The sequence below is a fragment of the Phalacrocorax aristotelis genome, chromosome 7 (assembly GCF_949628215.1).
Source record: "Phalacrocorax aristotelis chromosome 7, bGulAri2.1, whole genome shotgun sequence".
Lineage (NCBI taxonomy): Eukaryota > Metazoa > Chordata > Aves > Suliformes > Phalacrocoracidae > Phalacrocorax > Phalacrocorax aristotelis.
The window spans coordinates 41842761-41870565 of record NC_134282.1 but is presented as its reverse complement, the minus strand read 5'-3'; the positions used below and the strand labels follow the sequence as shown (position 1 = coordinate 41870565).

The 27805-nt window shown below is 39.2% G+C and overlaps 1 protein-coding gene across 3 annotated transcripts; it reads left to right on the top strand.

Annotated features, from left to right (window-relative positions):
* Positions 1-26412, top strand: LOC142060307 (tropomodulin-3-like). 3 transcript variants are annotated; one of them, XM_075100353.1, is made up of 10 exons: positions 1-73; positions 6622-6808; positions 8256-8412; positions 16242-16364; positions 16948-17037; positions 17487-17617; positions 18828-18935; positions 20339-20482; positions 20833-20977; positions 23394-26412. In XM_075100353.1, the coding sequence occupies exons 2-10, from the start codon at positions 6683-6685 to the stop codon at positions 23423-23425; spliced, it is 1056 nt and encodes a 351-aa protein (XP_074956454.1). In that variant the 5' UTR covers positions 1-73; positions 6622-6682; the 3' UTR covers positions 23426-26412. The 3 variants fall into 3 exon arrangements, with proteins under 3 accessions (XP_074956454.1, XP_074956456.1, XP_074956455.1); XM_075100355.1 differs by lacking the exon at positions 1-73 and adding an exon at positions 241-362; XM_075100354.1 differs by lacking the exon at positions 1-73 and adding an exon at positions 4112-5754.
* Positions 26413-27805: the final 1393 nt, after the last annotated feature.

The following is a 27805-nucleotide window of genomic DNA, read 5'->3' as shown; positions in this document are numbered from 1 at the left end:
GCAGGCGCCGGGGCGGGCGGGGCGCGAGGCTGTTGGTCGCGGCTGAGGGAGTTGGGTCGCTGCCGCCGCCCGGGTGAGTGGGGAGCGGCCGCCGGGGCCGGGGCCGGGGCCGGGGCCGGGGCCGGGGCCGGGGCCGGGGCCGGGGCCGGGGCCGGGGCGCGGGCGCCCTGGTGGGAGGGCCGGGGGGGTGTGAAGGGGTGGGCGGTGGCGGGCGGTGGCGGGCGCAGCCCCCCGCCCGCTGCTACAGAGCGGCGGGAGCCCGCCGGGAGGGGCCGCTGCGGCGGGAGGAGGAGGAAGAAGGGGCTGGGTCGGCGCCCGCCTGCCCCGGACCCCAGCGGCTCACTGAGGGGGGCGAAACCTCGGTTGGTTTTCCGGAGCGGGAAACTCAGGGCTCGGTTAGCGCGGGGTGGAAGGGCGCAGGGCGGGGTTTTGGTGTTTACGTGGGGAAATGGGCTCCCCGGCAGCGGGGTTTTCCTGCTGTCGGCGCTTAAAGGGGTTTCGTGGGTTCAGGGGCCGAGAGGAGCTGGGTGGGTGACTGCTAATATTTTTTAGCCAGCACCCAGATCTGCTGTGAAATCCGAAAACTGTGACTTTAAAAACTTTACCTGTAGATCTGGTTAGCGTAATTCTTTCAATTTGCTGCATATTTTTTCTACAACTTATAAAGCATGCAAGTTAATGACGGTTAATTACGGAAGAAGGTTCTTCCGGTCGCTCGTGGCCGGCGGAGGGCTGTGCTCTGCAGCGCTGGCACCGGGCTCCGGCTGCCGGGAGCCCCCGGCGAGGCTCGCCTGGCGGGGAGCCGGCCCCGAGCGAGGCCTGGCCTGCCTGCGGGGGAGCGGACGGGAGGCTCCCCTGCACATCGCGCTTTCTCTGTTTCCTGAGAATTTTGCACCTAAGCTCGCAGGAGAAGCCTCTGAAAGCTACCTACCTGCTTCTTTGTGGGTAGGCGCAAGCTGTGTTGAAAATAAGGGATCTTCTAGACTGGTTGCTGTATGCTTTAAATTTGCTATAATATATTGACTGTATCCTCAAGACTAATGTTTTGCTGCTGTGTCAGGTGTACAGAGGTTGAAAGGCAGCCTGTGATGTAGGGGAGAACCTGAAATGGGCTGGTATTCCCCAAACAATGTGATGTGAACAAAGTGAACTTCTATTGTCCTGTTCTGGGATTGTAAATTTCGCTTTTCTGTAATGGACACAAATATCTGAATGTTTCTATAAGTGTTCAGTAGCTTGCATCTGATGTTTCTTTTTGACTGAAACACCTGTAGGCAGTTCCTCCAGGAGGAGATACTGTGTATCCATGTCTATGGGCGGTACATCTCTAAAATCCAGGTACTCTCTGAAAAAAAGTTACATCAAAACGTCCCTCCTGGTGGTCAGTCAGTAAGTCCCGACACAGTGGTGCTGCCCTGTGTGTTGGGAGGACTGGACAGCTGGAGTGGTGATTTCTGCCGGAGACACATCTTGGGGTGGGCAGTACCTGTGGTAAATGGGATTTTTAGCTTATCCCAGCCTTGTATTTATTTGTGATCATAACACCTGCTCTGCAGCTAGTTTAATGAGCATGCCTGGAAAGTGTCATGGAGATGGATGTGCTGAATGCATGCTTCAGGGCTCGTGGCTCCCCACCTCTGCTCTTGCCTGGGCTGGATGGGTACATCCATACAGCCCCATAGTATGGGTGACCGGTTCTCCAGAACAGGCACACGGGAGTAAGTTTTTATGGGATAATGCCAGCTTGGCACTTAGCCATCACTCAGAGCAGCACCCTGCCTGCAAGATAGCTGTGTCCTAGTTCTGTGTAGTTGTATACAGGACATATAAAAGAGCAGGTGGGCTTTGTCTGTTCCAGATGCCCTCCAGTACAGAGGAGGAGCTGGTAGGAGCTGGAAACACAGGTGTTCTCTGATTTCCTTTGTCATGAAAATCTTCATGGTCTCTGTAGTTACTCAGCAGTAGCTGTCTGTCCCACTCCACTCCTGGGGTTGCTGTATGGACAAATGTGAAGTCAGGGAACCTCTGCTTGCCATCTATAAAACTTAATAAATTGTTTCTTTGAACAGAATGAAGCCTCAGGCTTGTTTTCAGCCCAGAATAGCTATTCCTTACTGCCTGGAAAACACAATTTGCCCTGAGAAAAAGCATAGGCAAAGACAAGCTGCCACCTGCTGGCTCTGTAGAGCTTTTGGCTGGGGAATGTCTGCTGGTTCCCTGGGCAGGAGAACCTGGTTTGTGTATGCTACCCGAAGCTGGAGGCTTGGAAGTCTCAGGTGGGCTCTTGAGAGCTTTCTGTGAGGAAAAGCAGCATTGGGCTGTTAAGCAGACATATGATGAGGTGTTGCAAAACCATCCTAAGGGACTTGCTGGGATTACGGTAATGTTTACATTTACTCATTTTTCTCCTAGCTTTGGCAAATAAAGATAGCTCTTTCAAGTGCAGCACATTTTTCTTACAGTTTTGTATAATCTTGCCCACTGGAAAATAAAGTTGTTGCCATCACAGGGGTTCCCTGGGGAAATGCTCAGATTAGGTTCCTCCAAGTAGCTGGGATGGTCTGGGGCCCTGACTGGTGCAGGAATGCCGATAGCCCTCTGAACCCACCTGCCCTGGTCAGGTTCACCCAGAGGCTGGATGGAAGGAGGCTCTGAAGGAACAAATGAGATTGAAGTGAACTCTGCAAGTGTGCTAGTCAAAACCGGCTCAGTTCGTTTTTCATGATGTCACTTCTATTTTAAAATCCAAGTTATGGAAACCATTTACAGTGGACTTTAAAAAGACTGTAGTTTCCTGTGGGGAAGATATTTCTAAAGAGTTACTTCTGATAGGGTCCCAAGAAATTGTGTTCTTAAGTATCACAGAATCACAGGTTGGAAGGGACCTCGGGAGTCATCTAGTCCAACCTTAAAAAAAATTTCGGGGGTGGTTGTGTGAATTTTTAAAGAAAATTGGAAGCTAGCTATTTTTAGAACCTTGTGGTTTTTAAAAACCACACTTTCAGATAGGGGAGAACAAAAATATTTTAACTTGCAGTTAAGAAGTGTATGAAAGTTGCTTGACAGTCTCAGGGGATGATTCAAGTAATTATAAAATGGCCTGAAGTTAAAGTTACTGCTATCTTCTCATTTCTTGAGTTGCTCATTGATTTCTCAGGTGAAGGAATAATGGCAAGATTTTTGTCTTTGTGATGTCTAGCAGAATATTTTCATTTCTGATTTTTCAACTTCTGCTTAATAAACAGAGAATGGAAATTTGGTTGATTTAATGGCTTTGTATCCATTGCCCCAAATGTTTCTCATGCAGCTATGAAGTTGCCAGTGTGAAGAACTTAGTTTACCCCATAGTTATATATCTGAAAAAAGAACACTAGCTCTTTTGACTTTTAACATACGTAATGGTTTCATTCTAAAGCTAAGAAGGATAGAAGAAAACTAGCTCCGCTTATCAAAAAAGTGCAAAGCATTTGCAAAGCCAAAATTACTGGTTACAGCTTTGCCTGCAATTTTGCAGTCAGATGTGCCACAAATATTCATAGTCTAAATAACTGCTCCTTCTAAAAACTTTTAATTTGTTACACGTGTCTTTCTCAAAGCTGCTCTGCTACAGTGAGTTATTGAAAGCAGAGTAGTGAATGTGTTTAATGGGAGGTGAAGGGGCTTGTTTGATTAGATTAGGGCTTCGGCTGGCCTTTATGCCCTTTTTAGGCAATGAGAATTCCAGATACCATGTTTTAAAACCTGATTTTTAGCACGTTATATATGAGTGTCATATGCTGTGGTTTCTTTTGTAGGGAATGTTTCTGAAAGTTGTTACCAAGCAGTCCCTATGTAGTGCAGACATGCTAATCAGTGCTACCATCCTAACTTTTTAAAGGTGTCTCAAGTTAAGTATGCTTTCATATTTTAAATAACACTTTTGATAGGTATTAGAAAATGTGTCCAAAACTCTGTAAATTTAAATTTGCCAGGCCACATGCGATTCTCTTCCTCTTGCTGAAATAAAGACTCAGTTACAGAAATAGCGGGGGGTTTTTTGCTCTGCTGATTGATTTTTCACTTTTTTGCACACGTGAACAATGTAACTTTAGGATTTGAAATGTCTACTTTGATCATATTTTAAAAACAAGCAAGGCTAAGGGCTATGACCTGAACATTAATTAATGCATTATAAAGGATGAGTGGTTTTCCAATGTAAAGCATACCATTGCAGTAAATAAAAGGTAATTAATTCTGTGTTGACAGCATTTTAGAGTGATTCATGGAGAGGAAATATAGCCTATGTGAATGTAATGTATGGTTATGCAGTGCTGCTCTCCATCAGAGTAAGGGGAGCATTATTCTGCAGTATGTTAACTATTCTGCTCCTTACAATTACCTGTTAAAACTACATATTTTAATATTTGAATGCAAATGGACATGCAGAAATGTGGGAAATAGCAGTGTGTTGATGTAGGATTCAGAGGGTGCACCCTGGTCACAGACAATGCTGTGTAATTGGCTGCAAGAAATGTTTTTCTCTTATGATAGTGTGTAATGACTTAAACCGTAAGGAAGGGGAAGACATTAAGGCTCTAGGAATAAGAAGTTTGCATACAGATCGTGTGGCATCTGCTGCAGCTATCAGCTAATTGTCCTTCAGCTGTTATGCACCTGGAGAAATAAATACCATGAGACTATGAAAACTGTAGGAGGTGGCACACTAGACCACAGAGACACTCCTTTGGTTACTTTTGGAACACAGCTTTGAAAAACATAGGTGTGCTACCCTCTGCGTTTTTCTGCAGCCATTGAACTCTGATGTTCTTGGCTCTGTGGCCTCTTGCAAAAGGTCCAAGCTCTTCCAGTGTGATTGGTGTTAGTTCAGAGGAAGTCGGACAGTGTTCTTTTGACATAATTTACCATGAAATTGAGAATTCCTCCTGTTTTTTTATGTTTGAGAGAACTTTACCTAAGTTGATAGTTCAACGTTAGACTTATGTCCTGTCAATGTCAACTCTGGTTTACAAGCAAGCTCTACTGTTTATATCAGTAATACTTTATAGATATTTTCAGGATGTCTGATTTTAAAAATATATTCCTCATTCAGCTGTAGATGTTGGTAGGAACCGTAAATTCACTGATTTTACAAAGGCAATTGTTAAAACCAGATTTACTTTACAGGTAAACTTGACTGAAAGGTGTGGATGAACCTTTATGTGCTTATGTCTGTCTGTTCAGTGTCTCTGAATTAAAAATCACTGTATGAAATTGTGATGGCCAGGGAGACCTTTTTTGATGTAAACAACTGAGGTGAAGGAATGACTCCTGTAAGCAGGATTCCATGGTATAGCAAGTATATACAGCCCATCTTTTCCTTTTCCTGAAGAGGCAATTGATCTTTTTGAAATACAGTGTAAGTGTGGGTTTGTAGTAGTGCAGTTAGTATATGTGGTGTGAGCATCTGAACTGGAATGTCTGCTATTAAGAGAACAAATAATGTTTGCTGTATTGTTGTTATTGCTGATCTGTGTTGAGTATTGCTGTAGAGCTGAGAAAGGGGTTAGAGAGGCTAATGAGCCTGAATGTACGGATCTAGCTTTTGCTCCCCAAATACATTACAGACACTTGCTCGCTTACAGTCATTCAAGTTACCTTTTTTGTGTGTGTGCTCAACTTGAAGCAAGAATTTCGCTGAACAAAATGAGAATCCCAGAACTTCTTAGAGAAAAATGAGAGAAACCTACTTGTCTGCTTCAACAATGTCATGATTAGGTGGGTTTTTTTCCAAGTAAATGCTCAAAAATTGTGGCTGTTAGAAAAAAGGTTCCCTGTGCTCTCCTTGTCCCTGAGGAGTATTATATAGACTGTACATCTTGTACATCTTTTGAAGGACCCCAGTTTCTTTTAAGTATAATATTTAGTGAGGATTTATGTAGTCTGTTCTGTATCTTTGGGGTTTTTTTTTGGTAGTAGGATTGAATGGAGTGCTGCTACTTAGGAGCTGTATTCCCTAAGTCTTTAATCTTTCCTCAAGGTATTTTAGTTTTCCTCAGATAGAACAGAATGTTACTTCAATGGTAGTGCTATAATTAACTCGGAAGCAAACTTCCTTTGTTCCCTCTGTAGGTAATAGGCAGGGATGTGAGTCAGTAACAGCCAATTAACTTGTTTATAGTGAAGTTCCCCTTTACTGACCTCAAACAGCAGCAGCAACAATAAATGCAAAGCATCTTAACTCTTCTTTTGACTGCAGTATCTGTAAAAAATGATGGCGTTAAGCTGGACTCAAAAATACTAGGTATAATTGATGTCTCTTCCCTCCCACCCTGCAGCCTGCCCTGCTTTGTGGGAATTATGGGTTTGGAGTATTCAAGTAAACTGGGTACTGCCATTCATCTGAAAGTATATATAGCTTAGTTATTGATGGAAAAGGGCATGGCACGATGGGATTCTTGTAAGTGAAGCAGCAAGGTGTAGACAGCTTCCAAGCACACTTTGTTGTAGAATAACAGATAGATATGAATACTGGATGAAAAAGCCTTTTTTTCAGATATGTATTTGGAGGTTGAAGATGCTTTGTAGTTGGGATATTTACCTTACCTATGGTTATTTCTTTTTGAAACTTTTTTTTTTTTACAGATCTGCTTAAGAATAAGATTTGGGTTTTTGAGTGTTTGAGCATCTTGCTACTGCCCAAGTCATGACACTCCCATTTCGAAAGGATTTGGACAAGTACAAAGATCTTGATGAGGATGAAATTCTCTGCAAACTTTCAGAAGAAGAACTGAAACAACTGGAAACTGTTTTGGATGATCTTGACCCTGAGGTAGGTATGAGCCAAGAGAAGTTTGAATTTTTTTTTAATTTGTTCAGAAACTAGTCTGAAATAAATTGAGGCTCTTTTTACTTGAAAATATACTTTTGCAAAGAGCTTTTTCCTAGTCTGCTAATGATCTTATTTACAGATATATATGTGTATATAATGTTTCAGCTGTTTACTTCCTGTTTGCAATGTGAATACAACTGCAGTAGAGGAAAATGGAAGAAGGCATTGTTAGGAGGAGCTTTCTGGGATTTATTTAGATGTAAAAATTGCTCTTAGTCATGTTCTTGAAAAGTTGATTTAGAAAGGCCCGTTTAACTTTCCTGTTTCCAGTGCTGTCTGGTAAACAGCCCTTTCGCATCCATTTTTATTTTGTCGCTTTTGCTGTTGGAATTCGATGGGAGAGGGAGGGTGCTAATCTCTTCTGAAGATTTCTGGTCCTGTATCTAGTAGCCTATATCTATTCCTGTCCTTGTGCTAACTTTGCAAAGAGGAGGCAAATAATTACTCAGATCCTGAATGCTATGTCAGCATGGGGTATTGAATAAGGAATATTTTAACTCAGCCCTTTATAACAGAAAGCTATGTCCTCTACTGACACTGCAGCTAATGTCAGAGTCCAAGACTTGTATTTTCACCTCCTGATTCTCTGTTCTTGCTTTTATAGGACCAGGATTAAGTTTAATCTTTATGTTCAGGGATCAGTTAAGAATATTGTGATCACCTATTTTGTTGCACTTGCACTGCAAGATATTCTTGATATTTTAATTGGCTTTGGCTTTATACACATTTTAACAGAGGCGAAAGTGATTGGTTGTCTTTTATGGTAGTCTGAGTTTCAATATGTTCTGTTCTTTCCATACTAATAGCCTCCATTTTTTTCTTTTTTTTTCTTTTTTCTCTTTAGCTGAAATACATTGATGATAGCAAAAGAAAACCACTCCACGTTGAGTCAGGTCAAAAGTAGAAATGATCTGTGTTAAATGCCAGACTTAAAGAAGTCTTAAAGACTTCAAAACATGTGGATGTAAGTGATGGAGGAAGCAGTCCTCTTGCTGAAATGTCTAAACTGTAAATAGCTGAGTTTTATTTACTACTACTCATTTAAACAGTGTTAATTCTGGAAAAGAAATGCAAAGTAACTAGCAAGTCTAGTGCTGGGAGTTATTGTACTTAGAGAATTGCTTCAGTCCTATTCAGAGTGCAGCGAGCTGTATTTTTCATTATATTCTTGGTATCTGAAGAACAGATTACCTTCTGTAATCTGCCTGAAAAACCCTTACCCTGCCCTGAAAAAAAAGGAAGTTGGAAAGGGATCAGAGATTGCCTAAAAAGGAGGATGTACTGGGTTTGAACCTTGGGTAGAGGGACAAGGAAGAGGGAAATAAAAATTAACAGGTGTTCACTCAGCTTTCTAAGCTGTACTTGTTTGCTCCATTTTGTTTTGCAGAATGCACTTCTGCCAGCAGGCTTCCGACAGAAAGACCAGACTGCTAAAAAGGCTTCAGGTCCCTTCGACAGGGAACGACTCCTTGCATATTTGGAGAAGCAGGCTCTTGAGCACAAAGACAGGGAAGACTATGTGCCTTTTACAAGAGAAAAGAAAGGTAACACCACCCTTTCCGGTGTAGGTGGTTATGAAATCTCTGAAGTAGACTAGCCAGAACTACTGTGAACCAAAGTTTATTGAAGCACTGGCAGCTCTAATGCTTTTTAACTTGCAGCATTCCCAAATGAGTGCTAGTGTGCAGAGGTGGGATGCTTCCTGTTCAAGCATTTTGTGGCACTGGGGCTGGCATGCTGTTTGCAAGTAGCGCAGGAAGGAAATAAGGCTCAAAGATTTTTATCAAAGATTGCAAGGTTCTGATGGGGATGGTGTACTCACAGTAAGAGCTACTGCTGATTTGTGTCAAAAATAACAAATGCTGTCATTGTGCCTGTGGCTTATTGCCCTGTGGCGCCAAGTACAGACAGTAACATTTGTAATACTACATTGAATTTAAAAAATAGCAGTAGAATGATGTAATGGTAGATACTCAGTAATGTTCAGAGACGTTGTAAGCTGATAAGGCCAGGCCAGTGGTGTATGCGATCATGTTATCTTTCTAATATCCTTCCTGAGAGGTTTAATAAGATTGCATAGTTATTATTAAATAATTACACAGTTAACGTCACAAGAAGCTTTGAAATCTTGCAGTGGTTTGTGGTCTGAAAACCATGGAAACATTGACCCAATGAGTGGACACATTACTAAAGCCTGGGAATTTAAACCTATGTTTTGGATCTAGTCTTCCTGTTGACTTGATGAGAAACATTTTCGTTTTCAGGAGAAAATTAAAAAGGAATGTGCATCTTCAATATTGTAAGAATAGATTTTTTTATATATATATATATATATTTTATTTTTTCCCCACAGAACAAGAGTTCCCAAATTTGTGCCTTACTAAGCACTGTTGGTAGGGACAGAAACTCCCACTTCTGTGCTAGGTACCTATGCATAGGAGGAAGCTTTTGCTGTTGCCACAGTGTTTGTGTGCTGCTTGTGAATCCTACCTTGCCTGAACCTTCCCCAGCAGCTCGGCAGATATGCTGCAGTAAGACTTTGGTAAATTGTTTTATAAAGTTGTATTCCAGCTGACCAAGATGATCGGGTTCCTCTGTTCTTAAGGGTTTGAACATTTTAATTCTACTTAATTCTCCGGTGTGAGTCATTGCTTATTTCAGACTTGAGTCTTCATTCATCTCTTGAGTTTGTATATATGATTGTGATTGTGGCATATATTTGGTGAAAATTTTGTTGGGGGTATTTGCATTTTCTCTGCTTGTACTAGATAGCTGTTACTTGTCAATGTTGGTGTGTCTTATTTTCCTTGCAGTAATAGAGAGATTGTGACTTTATAACGTGCTGCACTGCGTATGATGTAGTACTTCCTTAATACACCATGTTTTGCCTTATTTGCGTAGTTTAACAGCACTTTTGTGGAGATATAACTGTGACACTCCTTTGCTGGCAGGAGAATTGGAGTTTGCTGACTGACTCTGTAAGAGTAACCAAGTTAAGGATAACACAATGTACTGAATGTAGAAGGCAGTCAAAGATACCTATAGCAGCAGTACCCTTATGGTACTTCTGCTGCTGGCAAGTACCTGTTGATCCCATGTTTGGCTCTGTAGTGTGCTGCTGTTTCCTCCCCTGTTCCATCTGTTGCCAGATTATTTGTTAGTATATGTTGGAGACAGCCTAATGGTTTAATGTGATTGAGTTCAAGTATATCTGGGCCTTGTAGCTGGTTTGGGGAATCCCTTGTGGCTTGGCGAGGTTGTACACCACTCCTTCAGGAGATGAGGGTGGACATGGAGGATTTGCTGTAGTTAGTACTTTTTCTGTGGAGTACTAGTGCTTCATTCAGATAGGTGGTTCTTTAGAGTCAGCTTATGTATACATGCACATGGCAAAACTATTTGTTTGGGTAGATAAAATCTGTGAGAATCCTGTAGAAAAACAGAAGGGTCCAGCTGTAATGCAGATCTTGGTTAAGAAAGATCAAATGTCATTTCCTTTATGTAGTAAAGTATTACTAAATAGCAGTCTGTCTGGATGTTGCAATATGTCATACCAGTTTAGTTAATAAAATTTCCCGTATATTGTAAAAAAAAAAAAAAGTTGCTATTTAATACTTTTTCTACCATTTATTTTAGTACCATAGAAAAAGAGAAGATAATATGAAAAATGAGATGTAGCTTACTTTCATCAAAACTAAAAATGTGTAAACAGATGTTCAGTATGGAAATTCATGCTCTGTTAAATGGGTAGCAGGAGGCAAGAAGGATAAGCTTGTTTTATAGTAGGTGAGGGATAACCTTTTATTTCCCCCTCAGGAAAATGTTATGGTTCAGCTTTGACTTATTGCCATGTTTGTGGCCATTTTGCACAAAAATGGCAAACCTGTGTACTTAATCTTTTAAATCAAGAAATCATGGTCTTTATCCAGATGTAAAAATTGGAAATGGAGTGGAGCAAAACTTAATACTTAAACAAATGACTAAGCTGGCTTGTAATTTTTCTCTTTGGCTAGATAAATATACTATGGAGAAATGCTAACAAATTGTAGAATGGGGTAGGTGAAAATCTTGCTTGATTATCCTGTTAATTTAGAAGAAAGCAGGCAATCATAACCATCAAATCTAGGGTATTTGAGGGGAGAGAGATGGATTGGAGTTGCAGCTATTTTCTTGGTGCCATTTCTGTGGGTTGGGCTTTACTGAAATATTTCTTTGTGCCTTGCTGGTCTCGCTGCTCTAACTTAGTCTAATTATTCATTTCATGGAGTAGGAAGGGGAAAATATGTCCTCTTCTCTTTCCTTCTCTTATTTTAGTAGAACTGATGTCCTGCATGGCAATTTGGCCTGCAGGTTTATCAAAGAACTTTACCCTGGGTTAATTTTAAACAACATGGCTTGCTATCGATTCTGGTAACCTGTTTCCCCTACTACAGCGTGAAGGAAAATTCTCTCTTCCAGTTGTCCAAAGTAGCCTGTTTTGGGGTAACATTATTAAAACAATGTGGCATCTTTCACTGATAGATAATGTGATTTTGCCAAGTCTTTGGAACCTTTTTTTGCTGTGTGCTATGAAATGTGGAAGATCTGAAATCATGTAAAGTGTCCTGATGTAGCAAGATGAAAAGCGCTAAAGAAATGTGAAGCTTAACAATCCCTAAATTATATTCTATTGCATTTTCCTAGTGCTTGATTTTGTTTCTAAAAGCATCCTTAAAAACATACTTTGTTTTTAAACATGATTTAATGACTTCAGTCACATTCTGTTCCAATTAAGTGTTGAACCATACAGTAAACCATTGTTCAAGAGATTCATCAGAGCAATGTGGTAATAATTTCCACAAACCTAGCTTTGTCTCAGTTTGCATATGTAAGTATGTCATAAAGATTTTACAAGGCATACTGCAAGGAGAAGGATCTCTCATCTAAACAGTGAAATTCAGCACTGGAGTCTGTTGCCCTCTAGTGTGTTCCATACATCTGACCAATGCTCCTCACCTCTCTTGGAACAGCAAAAGATGAGAATTATTAAAACATAAACCAGTATAAAACTAACATCGGTAATGTACTTTGTGCTGTATAGAGCAAGGCATTATCAAATTATGTAAACTGAGCTTTGTATTTCTAGCCTTTGCACTCTCCGAATCATGGCTTTCTTTTCCAACTCTCCCTCTGCATTCCTGCCGCGGTGTGTGTGTTCTTTGTAGATTTGCATTTCATGCAACTTCTGCTTTAATGTTGTGTTGTGGTTTGGTTTGGTTTTCCCCCCTTCTCTATCACCCAGGAAATATTGTTAGGCTGAAACTGTAGTCACATTGCTAGAGTGCTCTTGGTTCTGCCTGCTCAGTTGTTGCTCTAGATCACCGTTTGCTCCTGTTGCAGCAGGATTTGGGATGCTGTGTTCTCTGTCTGCCTTTCAACCACTGGTCTTTAAAGGAGGTGTGTTACCTGTTGTAGAATGAAGCTAATATCCTGTAGGAGCTTTGGAGAGACAACTTGTCAAACTGACATTCTCCATAGAACACCACTAGACTAAAATAACATGTGCTACTCTAGCCTCAACGTAAAACAGTTTTCTAACTCACTGCTATGTGCTCTGTAATCAGATAACGAATAACAGTACTGTTTCTACAGCAAGACATTAACGAAGTCACTTGTAATTTGAATTAAAAAATTAGTCTTAAATTGTGCTGAGAAGTGAACTGATGAACCTAAGTCTGTCACGTGGTAAGAACTAGTGACTGATGAATTGTCAATTATATCAACTTCTGGATTGATGAAGCTTTAAGGAACATAAGATGTAAGGAGTATATCAGATGTTGCTCTCTCTTCTTCATGAAGTCACTGATGAGATGAGCTTGTATTTGATTGCCCTCAGGTGACACTTGATTCTTTTTCTGCAGAGTACTGCAAAGTAGATTTTCTTCTTCTCATCTGACTTTCTTCTGATTTGCAAGTCATGGCTGCTTGCTGCCTAGTAGCATGGGGGTAGGACCATGGAATGTGTGCGAATAGTACCAGCAATATGCAGTGCATGGCCACACTCAACAGATCTGATTTCTGCAAGATTTGCAGTCCCACCTTAGATACTGTGAGTCCGTGTATGAAATGTCTAGGGCACTTGAACAGATGTTATCCAGTGTTTTGCCTTTTGAGCAATGCAATTGTGTGAAACTTGGAACTGAGAGTTCATTCTGTAGCAAAGAAAGCCTGTGACTTAATCCTGGAATGTGCATTGTTTAACGCGTTAGCTAAAGGCATAGAAGACCTGAATATATAATTATTACAGAAATCATGTGAACATCTCTGAAATTTGCCTCTTTGTGTTGTATTGCTTGATCTTTGCAGTATTCTTGCTGGCCGAAAAGGAGGATGTCTTATTCCTTCATGTGATCAAATCCCATCTATTTGGAAACGTTCTACATGAGGCCTGAGAAAGCTGCTTATCTCATGGGCTGCACAGATGTGTTGTCTGTTTTTTCTTTTTAAGCTTACATTAGTAAGAGGGGAAGGGAATTGCCAAACTGTCTTAGCAGCAGGCCTTGAGTTAGATCATTGTCCACAAAGAGACAGGGGTCTTTGCCTCTTTGAAGTAAGTTCATTACTAGAAGGGGGGAGTGGGGAAGGACCTGCTTTTGTATGTCCATTGTAAGCCTCTGAACTCTCTGGGCTAGGATGAGGTGAAGGCAATGAACAAGAGATTATATACACAAAGGTGTGTCCTGTTTTATAACAAAAACTGCTCCTGAACCAGTTCGTGTGACTGGTGCTGGCTGCAATGAACATTTCTGAAGGGGAGCAGCTTTTAACATTTTTGCTTTAATTAAAATCGATATACTTTTTTTAGGTTATCTTAGTCGGGCGTGTATGGATAAACTTAGTCTTAGTCTTCAGAAGCCAGTGCTTAGAAGCAGAAGGTCCTAACCTATGAACTTAAGAATTACCTAAAGTAACATCAGGAAAATTAGTTCTTTTTTGTTGGTACTGTGTGACAAACCAGACAGGAGGCTCATCTAGGTTGAAATATATTTTTACAAAGGTGGTTTTAACTGAGATCAGTTTCCTTCTCCCACTCGCTGCCTGCTGCACTGATGCTGCAAACAGGGTGACATGAACAAAGGCTGAGGAGCAAAAATCACTCTTTCCTTCTCTTCTCCTTCCTTGTACTCTGAAATACTCATGTTTTTTTACTAGTCTGTATTACTGAGGGAAAACAACACCAACATAACAAACAAAAGGCATTAGATCGTGTGTATGCTGTTCAGAGTGTTTCATGGGTTAATGAAAACCTCATCAAACATTCTCATATCTCTTCTGAAAATCACAATTTAAGTTGAAAGTTATCTCCCCAGTAGGTGATGCTGGTAAAATAAAACAGGGCTAGGAATGTACTGTTTCAATTATATCAAAATAATCTTAAACACTTACTACCTAAACCTTCAATTTATGAAGGTTTTCTTTTAATCCTGATTCACCACAAACATTATCTCTGTTGCACTGTCCATCAAACTTGAGGTATGGGTGGTAATGCATGTCAGCTGCTTTCAGCTACTCTTTGTAGTCAGCACAGTTATGTAAGATTTACTTTCTGCTTCTAAATATGGGTAATGACCATTTATACAACTTTCCAGAGAGACAGCAACCCAGGAACAAAAATACTCTGTTGCTAGCAACAGATCTTGGTCATCAGACTGTTGTCAGAGGAAAACCTGATACACTTTGTAATCTGTGCTAGTGGTAATGCATTCAGTTCCTTTAAAAAGAAAATGAACCACAAACTATTGTAATCTAGGATGGGAATTTGGAGAGAGAGAAAAGGTGGATGGATTTTTCGATGTCTGTATCTGCTGTGGGACACAGGAGCTGACTTCAGGCATTGCCTCCCGCAACTGGTGAAACCAAAATCCTACTTTGTTAGGATTTCCCAGAACTAAAAGTGAAACATCCTTATAAAGTTTCTTGTCACTGGGAGGTATTTTAAAATGCTAAACATAGTCTGTCCAAACATGTAACAAGATACATTTCTATGCAGTATGTGGAAAAAGAATCTTAGGCTTCTGGCGTCTGCCCAGCTGGTCTGATTCTGGTGCATGGTGGGTTGTCATCGTGTAATTGGGATGAGCTAGTGTGGTTTGTGTAGATGCTTTTTAGCTATGAATATGGAAGAGGTTGGGCTCCTGAATTAACACTGAGCCTTAATAGGAAGATTGTCGACACTACTTGCTACCCCAGGAAACAACAAAAGGAAGCTGGAAGCCCTTTTCCACAGCTCTGTCTGCTGGTAGCTTGGGCAACTTGGAAAGTTTCAAAAACTTTGAATAACTGTTAAGGTTAGATCTACAGTTTTCTAGTTGTGAATTACTTCTATCAAAGGCATCAGTTTTGTTCTGTCATACAGTACAGGAGCTTTCTTTTACCACATTAATTTGTCCTGAACCTAAGCACCCCTTACATCTTCTGGGTTCCTAACCAGTGGTAGACTTCTTTGTTCTGAAAGGCCAACTCTAAATCCTTAAAATCTGAACTGTTTTCAGAGTAACTGTTAGAATAGCTTTCTCATTCTGCTTTCTTACTCTAACTTTCAGCTGACGATGTATGCAGGAGTTATGCTAACCACACAGACCTCTATTTATAATGCATGTCTCCTAAAATAACTTTTCCCAGTACCCATCTGTAATGACTAAAAAGCTCGTGCAGAATGTGATGTTACTACTGCTCCTTTTCCCCACTGAATCTTCTCTGACCTTTCTAAGTATCATTTCAGAAAACAGTGTCATTGGCAGAGAAATCTATTCTCTTGGTTTGTGCTGTTTACAAACCATGGTTTTCTCAAGCAGCTCAGGCATCCCCCTTTCTACCTGAAAATTGAGTTAACGTCTGAAATTGGAAATATCGTGTATGCAGTAAAACTGCAGTGAATACTCAGGTCTGTGATTTCAGATGATTCTTCAGCTTTTGTTTCTCTGACACATCCAGATTATGGTTCTGTCTGCGTTCCTTTCTCCCTTGAGAGAATATTAGTCATCATTCTCTAGTAATACTAAATTTTCCATACAGGCACTTTTTCTAGGCTGTTTAAAAGGTATAATGGAGGCTTATATTTTACTTTCTAATATTTAGAAGAAACAAATAAGATTGGAGTCATCATACAGAGTCCTGAAAATTTGGAATAAGTAATGTTATATTCCTGCTTATGCTCTTCCTTTATTTCTGACTTTAAAGAACAAATGGAAGAAACCTCATTCCTTTACGTTGTCTTGGTGCTCTTCTCAAGATTTACTAAATGTAATACATATTCCTTAGGTATGGAAAAGTTTAAAGATAAGTAGCTATATAATACAAAGTAATGTCAGACTTTCCATTTTCTTTACTCCAGGGAAAATATTTATCCCCAAGCAAAAGCCTGTACAGACTTACACAGAAGAAAAATTCTCTCTGGATCCAGAACTGGAGGAAGCCTTGACCAGTGCCACAGACACAGAATTAGGTGACCTTGCAGGTTAGTTTTTTTAAGTATTAATGGGCTGGTGCATATTTAGACAAGGAAGATCTATAATTGAGGTGGTAGTGTGTTTGTTATCTGAAATGTGACTATATGAACCTGCAGTGTGATAGAAACTAGAACATGTTATATGCCAGTTTGGTTGCAGCATATCATCTTTGATTTTTGATAATTTCTAGGAAGGTAGATTGTTTTAGCCTGTGTATGATATCTGATTTTCAAACTCAAAACCTTTAAGTTCATTCCTTGGACGGGCTGGTTTTTGTTGTGTATAAGAATGTGCTGCTATGTGCCTGTATTCTTAAAGCTTCAGTCAAGAATTTTGTGACTGATCTGCACTTTCAACTTTGCTTGAACCCGGTGAGGTCAATTCTTTCTAAGATGTGAAAGCCAACTAAAAAGTCTAAAATTAATTACCTTTTTTTTTCTACTTTTATTTCAATTGAGAGAACGGTGTATTGTACTGATAACTGGGTGTTTTACAAACATTGGTTATTATTTAAAGGAAGTCTGCATTTGAGCTGAATTATTCAGGAACAGTAAAATTGTTTTTTTGCCTTTTCTTTTTCTCCTCTTACAGCTATACTGGGAATGTCCAACTTGATAACAAACAATCAGTTTTGTGATGTAGTAGGAAGCAGTAATGGGATTGACAAAGACAGCTTCTCAAGTAAGTATGTACTCAAGTGCCAGATAAATGAATTCTTTGTACTGTACACAATTACTATAGCATTAACTATTTTCTCTTGCACTAGCATTCTTTATAGACTATTGAGTCTTGATTTGAAAATGTGCATGCTCGCTCTTGAGGGGACAAAAGTAGGCATAAACATGCATTCATGTGTGTTGGTTTTTAAGTTTTGTGTTTGTAATTCAACTCCTACCTGCTTTCTGAAAAAAAAGCTGGTGTGCGAGAAAAGGAGAAAAGCTGTGGGGGCCTTTGGAAAAGAATTGAACTTTATGAAAATGTGGTCAGGAGAGGATGGTATGCTTTTTGGGTGGGGGAAAGATGTAAAGACTGGTGAAATGATCTTTAAATACAGCAAATATTTTGTACGGATATCATTTATTGACAGTGAATGCATGTGACCTGTTTGATTACAATTAATGCCTTTTCAGATATAGTAAAAGGTGAAAAAATGTTGCCTGTTTTTGATGAACCACCAAATCCCACAAATGTGGAGGAGGCACTGCAAAGGATTAAAGATAATGATTCCCGTCTTACTGAAGTTAATCTAAATAACATTAAGGTAATTACTGAAGTCTGCAGTAAATACACTGCTTTTTCTCAGTAGAAGGCACTTTAAGTTGTAAAACTGTACAAGAAAGTACAATAGGCTTATTTTAAGTACAGCAGCCTTTCTGCTAAATGTTGCAGCATGTGTGATCTCAGAAACCTGGAGCTAAACCAATAAGCCATCTTAGTTCCTTTTGCCAAATGTGTATTTAAAAAGTCTTAGATTTTCTTACTGCCAGCCCAGGCTTCTGTTGCTGCCAAGTTGGCAACAGTTCCAGCAGATCACCACTGTGGAGTTAACTACTGCTTTGAAGCCTTTGTCCTTGATGAAGCAATGTGCTCTCAGTTACTGCTGTTGCAAACAGTGTGATATTTGTATCTGACATCCTTCTGATTCTTGTACAAAAGAGCTGTCGGCAAATCAGGGCAGCTTCTCCTCATAGGTGTAACAGTTGTGTTTTTAAACATGATAAAACTTTTGTATATTTGGGTGAAAGAAAACAGAACTACAGCGCTCCTGATTTACAGCACAGACAGCAGTGATAAGCTGCTAGCTGTAGCCTTGCTGGAAGTCAGGGCTATTTGTTGCCTTACCAAAGGAAGAAAATAAAACACATGGTCTAAGAGTATTGTACAGTAGAGAAATGCTAGCCAAAATAAATGCCTAAAAGGCAACAGAACAAAATTTCGGATATAATAGACTGAGAAATTTGCTACTCTAATTAATTATCTAAAATTATCCCTTTTAAGCTTGGTTGCTACTACACTGTAAAAATTATCAAACTATGAATTGGCAAATTCTGGAATTATTCTTACTAGAACATAGAGAATGAAATGCTAATGGTTTCACCAGTTTCAAGCTCTAAATATTTTTATATTTGAGAGGTTAATTTGATGCTGATAGTTAGCAGAATGTTCAGTTCATTTAAATTTTGCTCAGTAACAGTTCCAAGTCAACTAAATGTATTTTAACACTTCTATTGTGGCAATGGCATCAATGTAGTAAAGATGACTTTGCTTTATAGAGTTGGTGACTCTAATAGCCACTGCATCTTACCTATAGCGTTGCTACACATGTAGGCCTTTACTTTGAGACTGGAGACCAGTGATAGTTAATACTATAGTACGTTTTGCTCTAAAGAGAGTAAGATGATGGAAGAAGTTGGGGGGGGAGGGATAAATTTGTGTATCTCAAGAGAATGAAATGCTATTTTTAATTCAAGAACATACCAATTCCAACGCTGAAAGAATTTGCAAAAGCCTTAGAAACCAACACGCATGTGAAGAATTTTAGCCTTGCAGCCACCCGAAGCAATGATCCTGTTGCTGCTGTAAGTACTCTTGCTGACATGCTGAAGTGGGGTGCAAGGGAAGTTAGGGTGGAAAGACAATGGTAAGGGATTGAATTGAATCCTCTTTGAATATTATGGGATAAAAATTATTAAATTCCATTATAGTGTAAAGTATGTTTTCTTTAACACACCTTTGTTGTATCAAAGTTGGTAAATGATTACTAGTTGATTAATAGGCAGCAATGCATCAGATGTATGATATGAGTGAGTTTTTTCCAGTCCCTCCCCCCAGTTTTTCATTTTGCTAGCCTCCTTCCTGTTTTTCCTTCTTTCCTAATTGTTTAGTTCCTGATGCTCATTCCACGAGCCAATAGTATATTCAAAATTAACTTTAAAAGAAGCATATTTGAGGACTGAAAACACTCATCTTTTTCAAATAATTAGAGTTGTAGTTAAAGAAAGTTGTAAAATACCTGTTTCTCTGATCTTCGTGCTACCAAAAATTGTCTTAAAGCATTGGTATATAAAGCCTAATATTAGTCAAGGTATCTAAGTTGAAACAATTGAAACTTAAGTATTTATCATCTGGTCCTGTTTTTCCTATGTTGAATCAAAAGCAGTACCTTATTTATTTGCAGATAAAGAAGTAAAAACTAGTTTGAAAGACTCCATTAAATGAACAAATGAACATTTGAAAGATTTGTTTTGGACCAATTAAAAGGTTCCTTTTCAGTAGAACTGACACAGTTCTAATAAAAATCTGTAAAGGCTTGTTTTCTTGGGTGAGGTTTTGTTGGTTTTTTTTTTTTTTGCATTGTGACTTGATACAAAAGAATTTAAAGGTTATGATTTTTGTGACAGTAAACCTAAGCAGTTATCTATTCTTGTCGTCTTATTTTCTCAGAAATAAGATCAGGTATATGCCATTACTATCAGAGTGCTTTTAGCTACATGCTGGTACTGTGCTTAGAGCTTTGAATTTTACCTCTTCCTACCAAATCTGTAGATGCAAGCATTCTGAAAGTCAGATCTCCTGTTTACAAATTAACCATGTCTAATTCTCCTTTCAGTTGACTAACGCCCTTTCTTTGGCCTTTACTTAGGAGCTTGCATTACTCATTGTATGCTGTGAAGCAATTACAAAATGGAATTGGTCCAATATGCTAATTTCAGACAATTTATATTCTGTGTAGCTTTTTAGTTTGTAACAAGAGAAAGACAGGCCTTTTCTTGACTAAATACTGTTTAAAAAGGGAATGTAGACAATGACTGGTTGAAGACTCACTTCAGTCTCAAAAGCAAGTGAAAACTTGCAAAGTTACACCATGCATCTGTGTACTTGTTGCTGCTATTGAACTAGTTAGTGCAAATGGTTATCACTGCGTCCTGTGATGTACTGTAGCAAAATTCAAAAGTTTAACGATGCTTTCTTGCATTCAAAGGCTCTTGCAGATATGCTGAGAGTAAATACAAAATTAAAAAGTTTAAACATAGAATCAAACTTCATCACTGGAGTTGGAATTTTGGCACTGGTTGATGCACTGAAAGACAATGAAACATTGACAGAGATAAAAATTGATAATCAGGTAAGCAAGATGGTGGTAATGTCAGAATTAAAATCAGTCTATCTCAGTTGACTGAATATTTTTGAAAGGCAGCTTGGGATAAACTTTCCAAAATATTTTACTTTTACATGTCTTAACCCCATGAATGATTGTCCTTAGGATTCTCAGAAGCATCCAGTTGAAGTTGATTGCTGGTTACTTCTGTGCTTGCTTGTGCTTTGAAGTGCACAAACATATTTTATGACCTTCTGCCTTTTAGATTAATCAAAATAAAGCTAAGTGTTTATTGACTAATGATGAAAGTATTCTGATCTCTTTTACGGTGAATACACATATGCTGTTTTGTCTTTGTGTACCTTTTGTGTTATCAGAGGCAGCAGCTGGGCACAATTGCAGAAGTAGAAATTGCCAAGATGCTTGAAGAAAACACCAAGATCCTCAAATTTGGATACCATTTCACACAACAGGGACCTCGAGCCCGGGCAGCTGCAGCTATCACAAAAAATAATGATTTGGGTAAGATCTGTCAGTAGAGAGTGACTATTAAATGAATGTGTGTGAGGCACAGGTTTCAAAGGTGTCTGTTTTTTCTGCTTTTATGTTGACGTAACCAGGGTAGAAAAACACAAGTAGATCAGTTTCAGATTTCTCCTGTGCTTTACTCCCACTATCCTGTTGCTGCTTGATGTTCTCCTTTTATTTTGTTGCAGAGTGTTCAGGTGTACAAATTGAGGATTTATAGCGTAGTCTAGAATAAGAACATTCAAATTCTACCTGAGTTGTGGCAAAGGGAGGGAAAATAATAGTTTTGATCAGTTTTATTCAGATAAGATTAATCCTTTCTTTAAAGGCAGTACTTGAAGTGAATAGTGCAGGATGCCCTGCCAGTACACGGGTCTCATTTTGATTGAGCAAGGAAACTGAACATACTGTCATGTGCAGAGGCCGGGACTGGGTCATCTTATGGTTAGCCTTCTGGTTCTGTTCATGCACTGGTACCTTCCCTGCCTCTCTTGAAGGCAGCTCGTAGCAGAGGCATCTTTATTTGCTGCAGTAAGTTTTGTTGGAGCTCATCTGATAGAATCCAAACTAAATGGACCAGCAGAAAAAAGGTTAATAGTATAGCATAGGAATGGAAATTGTTTATATAATCATGTCAAATACCTGAAGCTCTCAACTACTGCAAGATAATGTGGGCCATCTGTTTTAATAGAATTGCATTTTAGAACTTTAATTAAATAAACCTTTTGGCTTTAGATGCTTTGTAGTAAGGATTACACATCTCAACAGTGTGAAAGTCGTCTAGTAGTAATACATTAGAGGGAATGACATAGGAAATTGGAATTTGGTTGAAAGATCTGCTTCACCCCTGAGTAATGTTTAAAGTGGAGGAGAACAGATCTGAAAGAGATGGAGGAGGAGAAACAGAATAGAGCATAGAGAGAGATGAAAGGCAATCAGACACTGCATAACTGTTTCTCAAAACAGATTCTAAACCAGTTGTTGGGGTGTTTTTTGTCATAACACTTCAGGTATGTGTCTCTTTTGAGGTTTCTCTTTTCACTAGTTCTCATTTTAGGGTTTGACTGTTGGGAGTCCATGTTTCTATTGATATCTTGCCTTTTTTTCTTTGCTTTCTTAGTCTGGAGTATGCAAGTAAAAGTTTCTGCAAATACCTTTTCACCTCTCCAGCCCTGAAGCTACAGAGACAGGTTACTCTGAATACCCAGCTGGGTATTGAGCACTGAAAACTGAGCTGTTCAAAGTATCTCACTTCTGTTTTTGTACGTTTTTTCTAAAAAAAAATTATACATCATCTTTGTCCCTTGTTTACCCTGTGTTGTACTACCCTTTTCTTTGTCTGAAACTGTGTACGTGTTGCTTTTAACTGCATGATTGGAGAAGTCTGAGGTTGGAAACTCTTCCATCTGTTCTTGCTATTTGATGAAAGCAGGTATGCCTAACTTCTGTCACTGATGAAAACAATTTGGATTCAAGTGGAGATAAGCCTATGGGTTACTCTCAAAGTGAGCAATACATCGGCTTTGTAAAGAGTAAAATTCTAGTGTGATTCTATTCTGATTGTTTCTTTAGACTGTATCTAAAGCATTTCTTGAGACAGGAAGAGAGAGGGGAAACAAAACAGCTTTCCCTCAGTTATTTTTATTGGAAGGTAAAGAAGATCAACTCACGATTGCAAATATCTGTAGAACTACATAACTTCCAATGAGTGGTTTTGAGAACAGAATCATTTTCTTCTTATATAGATGTGCTTGCTCCACTTTTAAACAAAATGGATATGCCCTATAGAATTTCAAAGACCCATAGCCTCATTTGTTATGTCTGCAGAGAAAAAGAAAACATAATTAAAGAAAAAGATTAATTAAAGAAAAAAATTAAAAATACTATAAATATTGAGCAAAAATCCAGTCATTCAGTCAATCTTGTGTATTCTTAAGTCTAAACAGCATGTGAGCTTTTAGTGATTTTATTCACAATTCTTTGTTGCTTTTGCATTTTCTGACAATTTAATATTTCAGGCTATTGAATGTAACTTTTTTTCTCAAAGTGCATAAATCCTATTGGATATACTGTGAAACTCTTGTACTGTTTCTTTTGAAGCCATGAAACTTAATTTTCCACCACTGGAAAACTGCAATGTAAAAAAAGAGTACTGGCTAGATCTGCTTACCAAACATAAAATGATTAATGTTTCCCACAAGTCTCTCCTCACAAATATTTGAAGCTGTTCATGAATAACACAATAAGCACTACTAAAGCATAAGCCTAAAATTAGGATAATACTAAGTGTTAATTACCTTAAGTTGTACTATATGAAACTTTTATGCTGCAAAGTAACTCTTGATGTAGAAATATGAAAAATCCTTACAGTGATTAAATAGTTAAACATATTTTTTCTCTCTTGTCACAGTTCGCAAGAGAAGGGTTGAAGGAGACAACTAGCAGATCTTGTTGTCAAAACTGTGGAGATTTCAAGGGTTGTCAAGGCACGCTCATCACCATGGGCTCTGGCAATCTTGGATTACATTTACCTGGGTTAGAAGGGAAAAGACTGGAACCCCCATCCTTTTTAAAGCAAAGCTATATTAATAATCTGCTGGTATGTATCACATTTTTCAGATTGAGACACAGTAACTGCACCAGTCTCTACCATAGTTTCTGACTGTTTAAGAACTTTTTTGTATTTCAAGACTTTGGCTGTGCTTTGTACTAAAAATGTAATTGCAAATCAATGGTATAATTGTCCGTAGTCAAAGAATGGGACATTCAAGATCATTGGGCAAACTGAAATGTTTGTTAGAAAATCTGGGGCTGCTTATTTATGTGGAAGGGTGTGTATATTCTTGAAAACAACGCATTAGTGATAAAGGATTCTTCACAGAACAGTTGGACTTACTGTGTAGAGCTGTTCAGCCTTGTTCATATGCACTGAGGAGAAATCTTTCACAGCTGTCTTATTTGTAATTCTACTTTTTTTATTAGTTCTTGATACTGTGATTAAGTTTAAAGACATCCCTTTACACCAAACAAAAATAAATTGGCTAAGGACTTCTCCCAAGAGATTTGAGGGACTAATAAAAAAAGTGGAAGCCTTGGGTGGGAGGGTCAAAAAATGTAGGAGCCTTGCAAAATTACAGTTTTTCTATTACAGCTAAATCCTTCAAGTCTTTTTAAAAAGGTCCCTTAACTGTATCTTGCTCTGTATTTAAACTGGATATGTTTTTAGATTGATTTAATGTGTTCATCAGCATTATTTAGTTTATATTCTCTGTTTAAAAATCCTTATCTACGTTCATAAGTATCAATTTCTCTAGAAGTAGTGGACATGCATTTGTTAAATTTTGCATAATTCTGTACAGGAACAGCAGCCTTAACTGTAAAACCACTGTCCTAAGTTGCTGGCAAATGGAAAAAATCCTTTTTTTTCAAGCTGTTGTATTAAGCTATTAGTACTTCATATAAATCATATTTTAATAAAGCAATGGAGTAACACTTTTAAGAAAGGCTTTTTCTATTTATGTATGTCTTGATGTTGAAATGCTACATAAGACATGCAGAAATTAACAAATATGCAGTGTGAAATCTGTGTGGGATAGTGATTATTAAGGCAAAAGAATCACTTCAACTTCTGTACATAATCAGTAGACTGAAATACTATGAAAAACTAGAGGCTTTTTGGTGTAGGTCTGGACTGTACTGTACTAGTTTTCTCAGTGTCATGAGATCATAAACTCAAACATCCTAAAGGATTGCTTGGCTATATTTATAGCAACGGAATTCAACTGACAACTGTTTTCATTAAAGGATCATAATATGGTGTTTTATGTATAGAAAACATATTGGACTGAGATTTTTGCATGAGGTTGTATATACTATAAATTAACAGAGCAACTCACTGACACTGTGCCCATGTTATAATTTGCTGCAAATCTTATTTTGGATCTTTAAAGACAGACTTTATTTCAGAGTTAACTTCAAATTTTACTGCAACTGTACAGAAAATTTTGAACTACAGTGCTATCAGTGAGGTTGTATGTAACTGGTTTATACTTGCAGAAGAACACTTTTTTCCTATTTTGAAATCGGTCTTTTGTTATAATTACAAATAAATGTGTGCTCTGATAAGCAAGTCAGAAGTAATTCTGTTAAAACCAAAGACTATACATACTATAACTTCAGAACAACTACAAGTGATCTGACTAGTAACAAGATGGGCTTCTTTTGGTTTTTGGCTTTTGTAAATTGTCAAGAACTCTCTAGGTTTTGAAATTTAATTTTTTATATAGTATGAATAAAGTCGCAAGTTAAGTGCCTTTTTACAGGCAGTGCTGTATAAACATAGCCAAAACATGTCATGTGCTGAGTTGCCTAAAGCTGTACTTCACTTTTTATTTGCTAGGTACCATAATAATTTTGTGTCAAAAAACAGGCTGTAATGTCTTCCTTCATTTGTTGAAGGGCTGCATGTTCATGTATTGTGATTCTATGATGATCTATTTTATCATTATCTAACAAGATGAGGTAGTTATCGCCTACTTGAAGGAGAAAAATGAAAGGCTGGATTATGGAAATGAGAGCCCAAATCCCTTCCTTACTTTCTTAAATCAAGTTTAGCTGCTTAATGATTTATATTCCAATCAAGGGCAGGGCCTTCTAAGGTGCAACTGTCGGGTGTTCTGTCACAGATTATAGTAGTGGACCTTAATAATTGGTTTAGCTCTGTAGACAGCAGCTAAGTATTTGACTGCTTATTGGCACTTTCAGGATGGGTATCTGGCAGACTGGGCAGAGAAAACTAGGGTGTGTGGGGTTTTTTCCAACCAGAAGGGCTTGGCCTTGTTGCAAGACGTTTGGCATGGTGCATGAGAACAGTTACAACAATCACTTTTGAGTGTAGAATGTATATCCTTTTTGGAATAAATGAAGGACTTCAGTCTGTAGCCAGGAATCATAAACAGTTTCAACAAGCAAACTGAACTCTCTGATGTAATGCTATCAAGCGTAGTGAGATCTTGTATATGACCTTATTTTTTCCTGAGTGCAAAAGTCACTATTTTGATAACCGGCTACCATAAACACAAGGTCTTTTTCCCAAAAGAGGTGATACTTTTTTCTTCTTGATTATTTTCCAGACTTAATGCAGAAGTGAAATGACCACATACATTGATTCTCTTGGTTCCAAGCTAAGCATGGAAACGTTAGGCTATATTCCAGAGCAATTATCTATTTACTGTTGTATTTTTTAAAAATAGCCTCATTCTCTCTCAAGCTTGAGTAATACTGTTTGTAAGCTACAAACGAGCAAGTGTTCAATGTAAATTTCCATTGAGGAAACATGAATTGAGTGTTTTAGCATATCAGTACTATATGCTGTCAGATTGTAAACCAGTAAAAATTCTGGATTATTAAAGTACTGTGTTCTTGTTGTGGTTTTGGTTTATTTTAATTTAATTTAATTTAATTTTTTTAAATAGTGCACTGACTTGCTCAAAGTCGACCCGTGTGTTTATGTCAAGTCATTACTTTTTCTTCTCCAGTAGGAAAGTGAGTGACTAAATGGCCCCTCTGGAAGTAAGCATGGAATTGATGGAGAACTTGTATTTAAACTACAGGTCAGTAGAGCAGGGTGACCTGTACTCAGCAAGCACTAGGTGTGACTAGCCACCTGGCTGGGTGAGTTCCTACAGAGAGCATACCTGTAACTTAGTTTTTCTTTTGCTGCTGGCCTTTGCCCACTAGCTGTCCTCTTCCAGGCTTCTCTAAGGCCTCAGGGCACTGATGGAACCTGCATGTGCAGCTGTGACCAAATCATTGAATCATTAAGGTTGGAAAAGACCTCTAGGATCATTAAGTCCAACTGTCATCCCAACACCACCATGTCTCCTAAACCATGCCCTGAAGTGCCAAGTCTACATGCCTTTTGAACACTTCCAGGGATGGTGACTCCACAACCTCTCTGGGAAGCCTGTTCCAATGCCTGACCACTCTTTCAGTGAAGACATTTTTCCTAATGTCCAACCTAAACCTCCCCTGATGCAGCTTGAAGCTGGCTATTCTTGTTCTATTGCTAGTAACTTGGGAGAAGAGACCAACACCCACCTCATTACAACGTCCTTTCAGGTTGTTGTGGAGAGCAGTAAGGTCTCCACTCAGCCTCCTCCAGGCTAAACAACCTCAGTTCCCTCAACCTCTCCTCATCAGACTTGTTCTCCAGACCCTTCACCAGCTTCATTGTCCTTCTCTGGACACACTCCAGGACCTCGATGTCCTTCTTGTAGTGAGGAGCCCAAAACTGAAGCCAGTATTCAAGGTGAGGTCTCACCAGTACCCAGTACAGGGGCACAATCACTTCCTTGCTCCTGCTGGCTGCACTCTTCCTCATACAAGCCAGGATGCTGTTGGCCACCTGGGCACGCTGCTGGCTCATATTCAGCTGGGCTGGCTGTCAACCAGCACCCTCAGGTCCTTCTCCACCAGGCAGGTTTCCAGCCACTCTTCCCCAAGCCTGTAGCGTTGCATGGGGTTGTTGTGACCAAAGTGCAGGACCTGGCACCTGGCCTTGCTAAATCTCATATAATTGATCTCAGCCCATCGAATCAGCCTGTCCAGATCCCTCTGCAGAGCCTTCCTACCCTCGAGCCGATCAACACTCCCGCCCAACTTGGTGTCATCTGCGACCTGACTGAGGGTGCACTTGATGCCCTCGTCCAGATCACTGACAAAGATATTAAACAAATCCCCCTTCACTCTTTTCTCATAACGCCGCTCTGCGTTAATAAACGGTTCCCGGTTCCTCTGAGCGGGGGGGTCGCAGTACCGCCC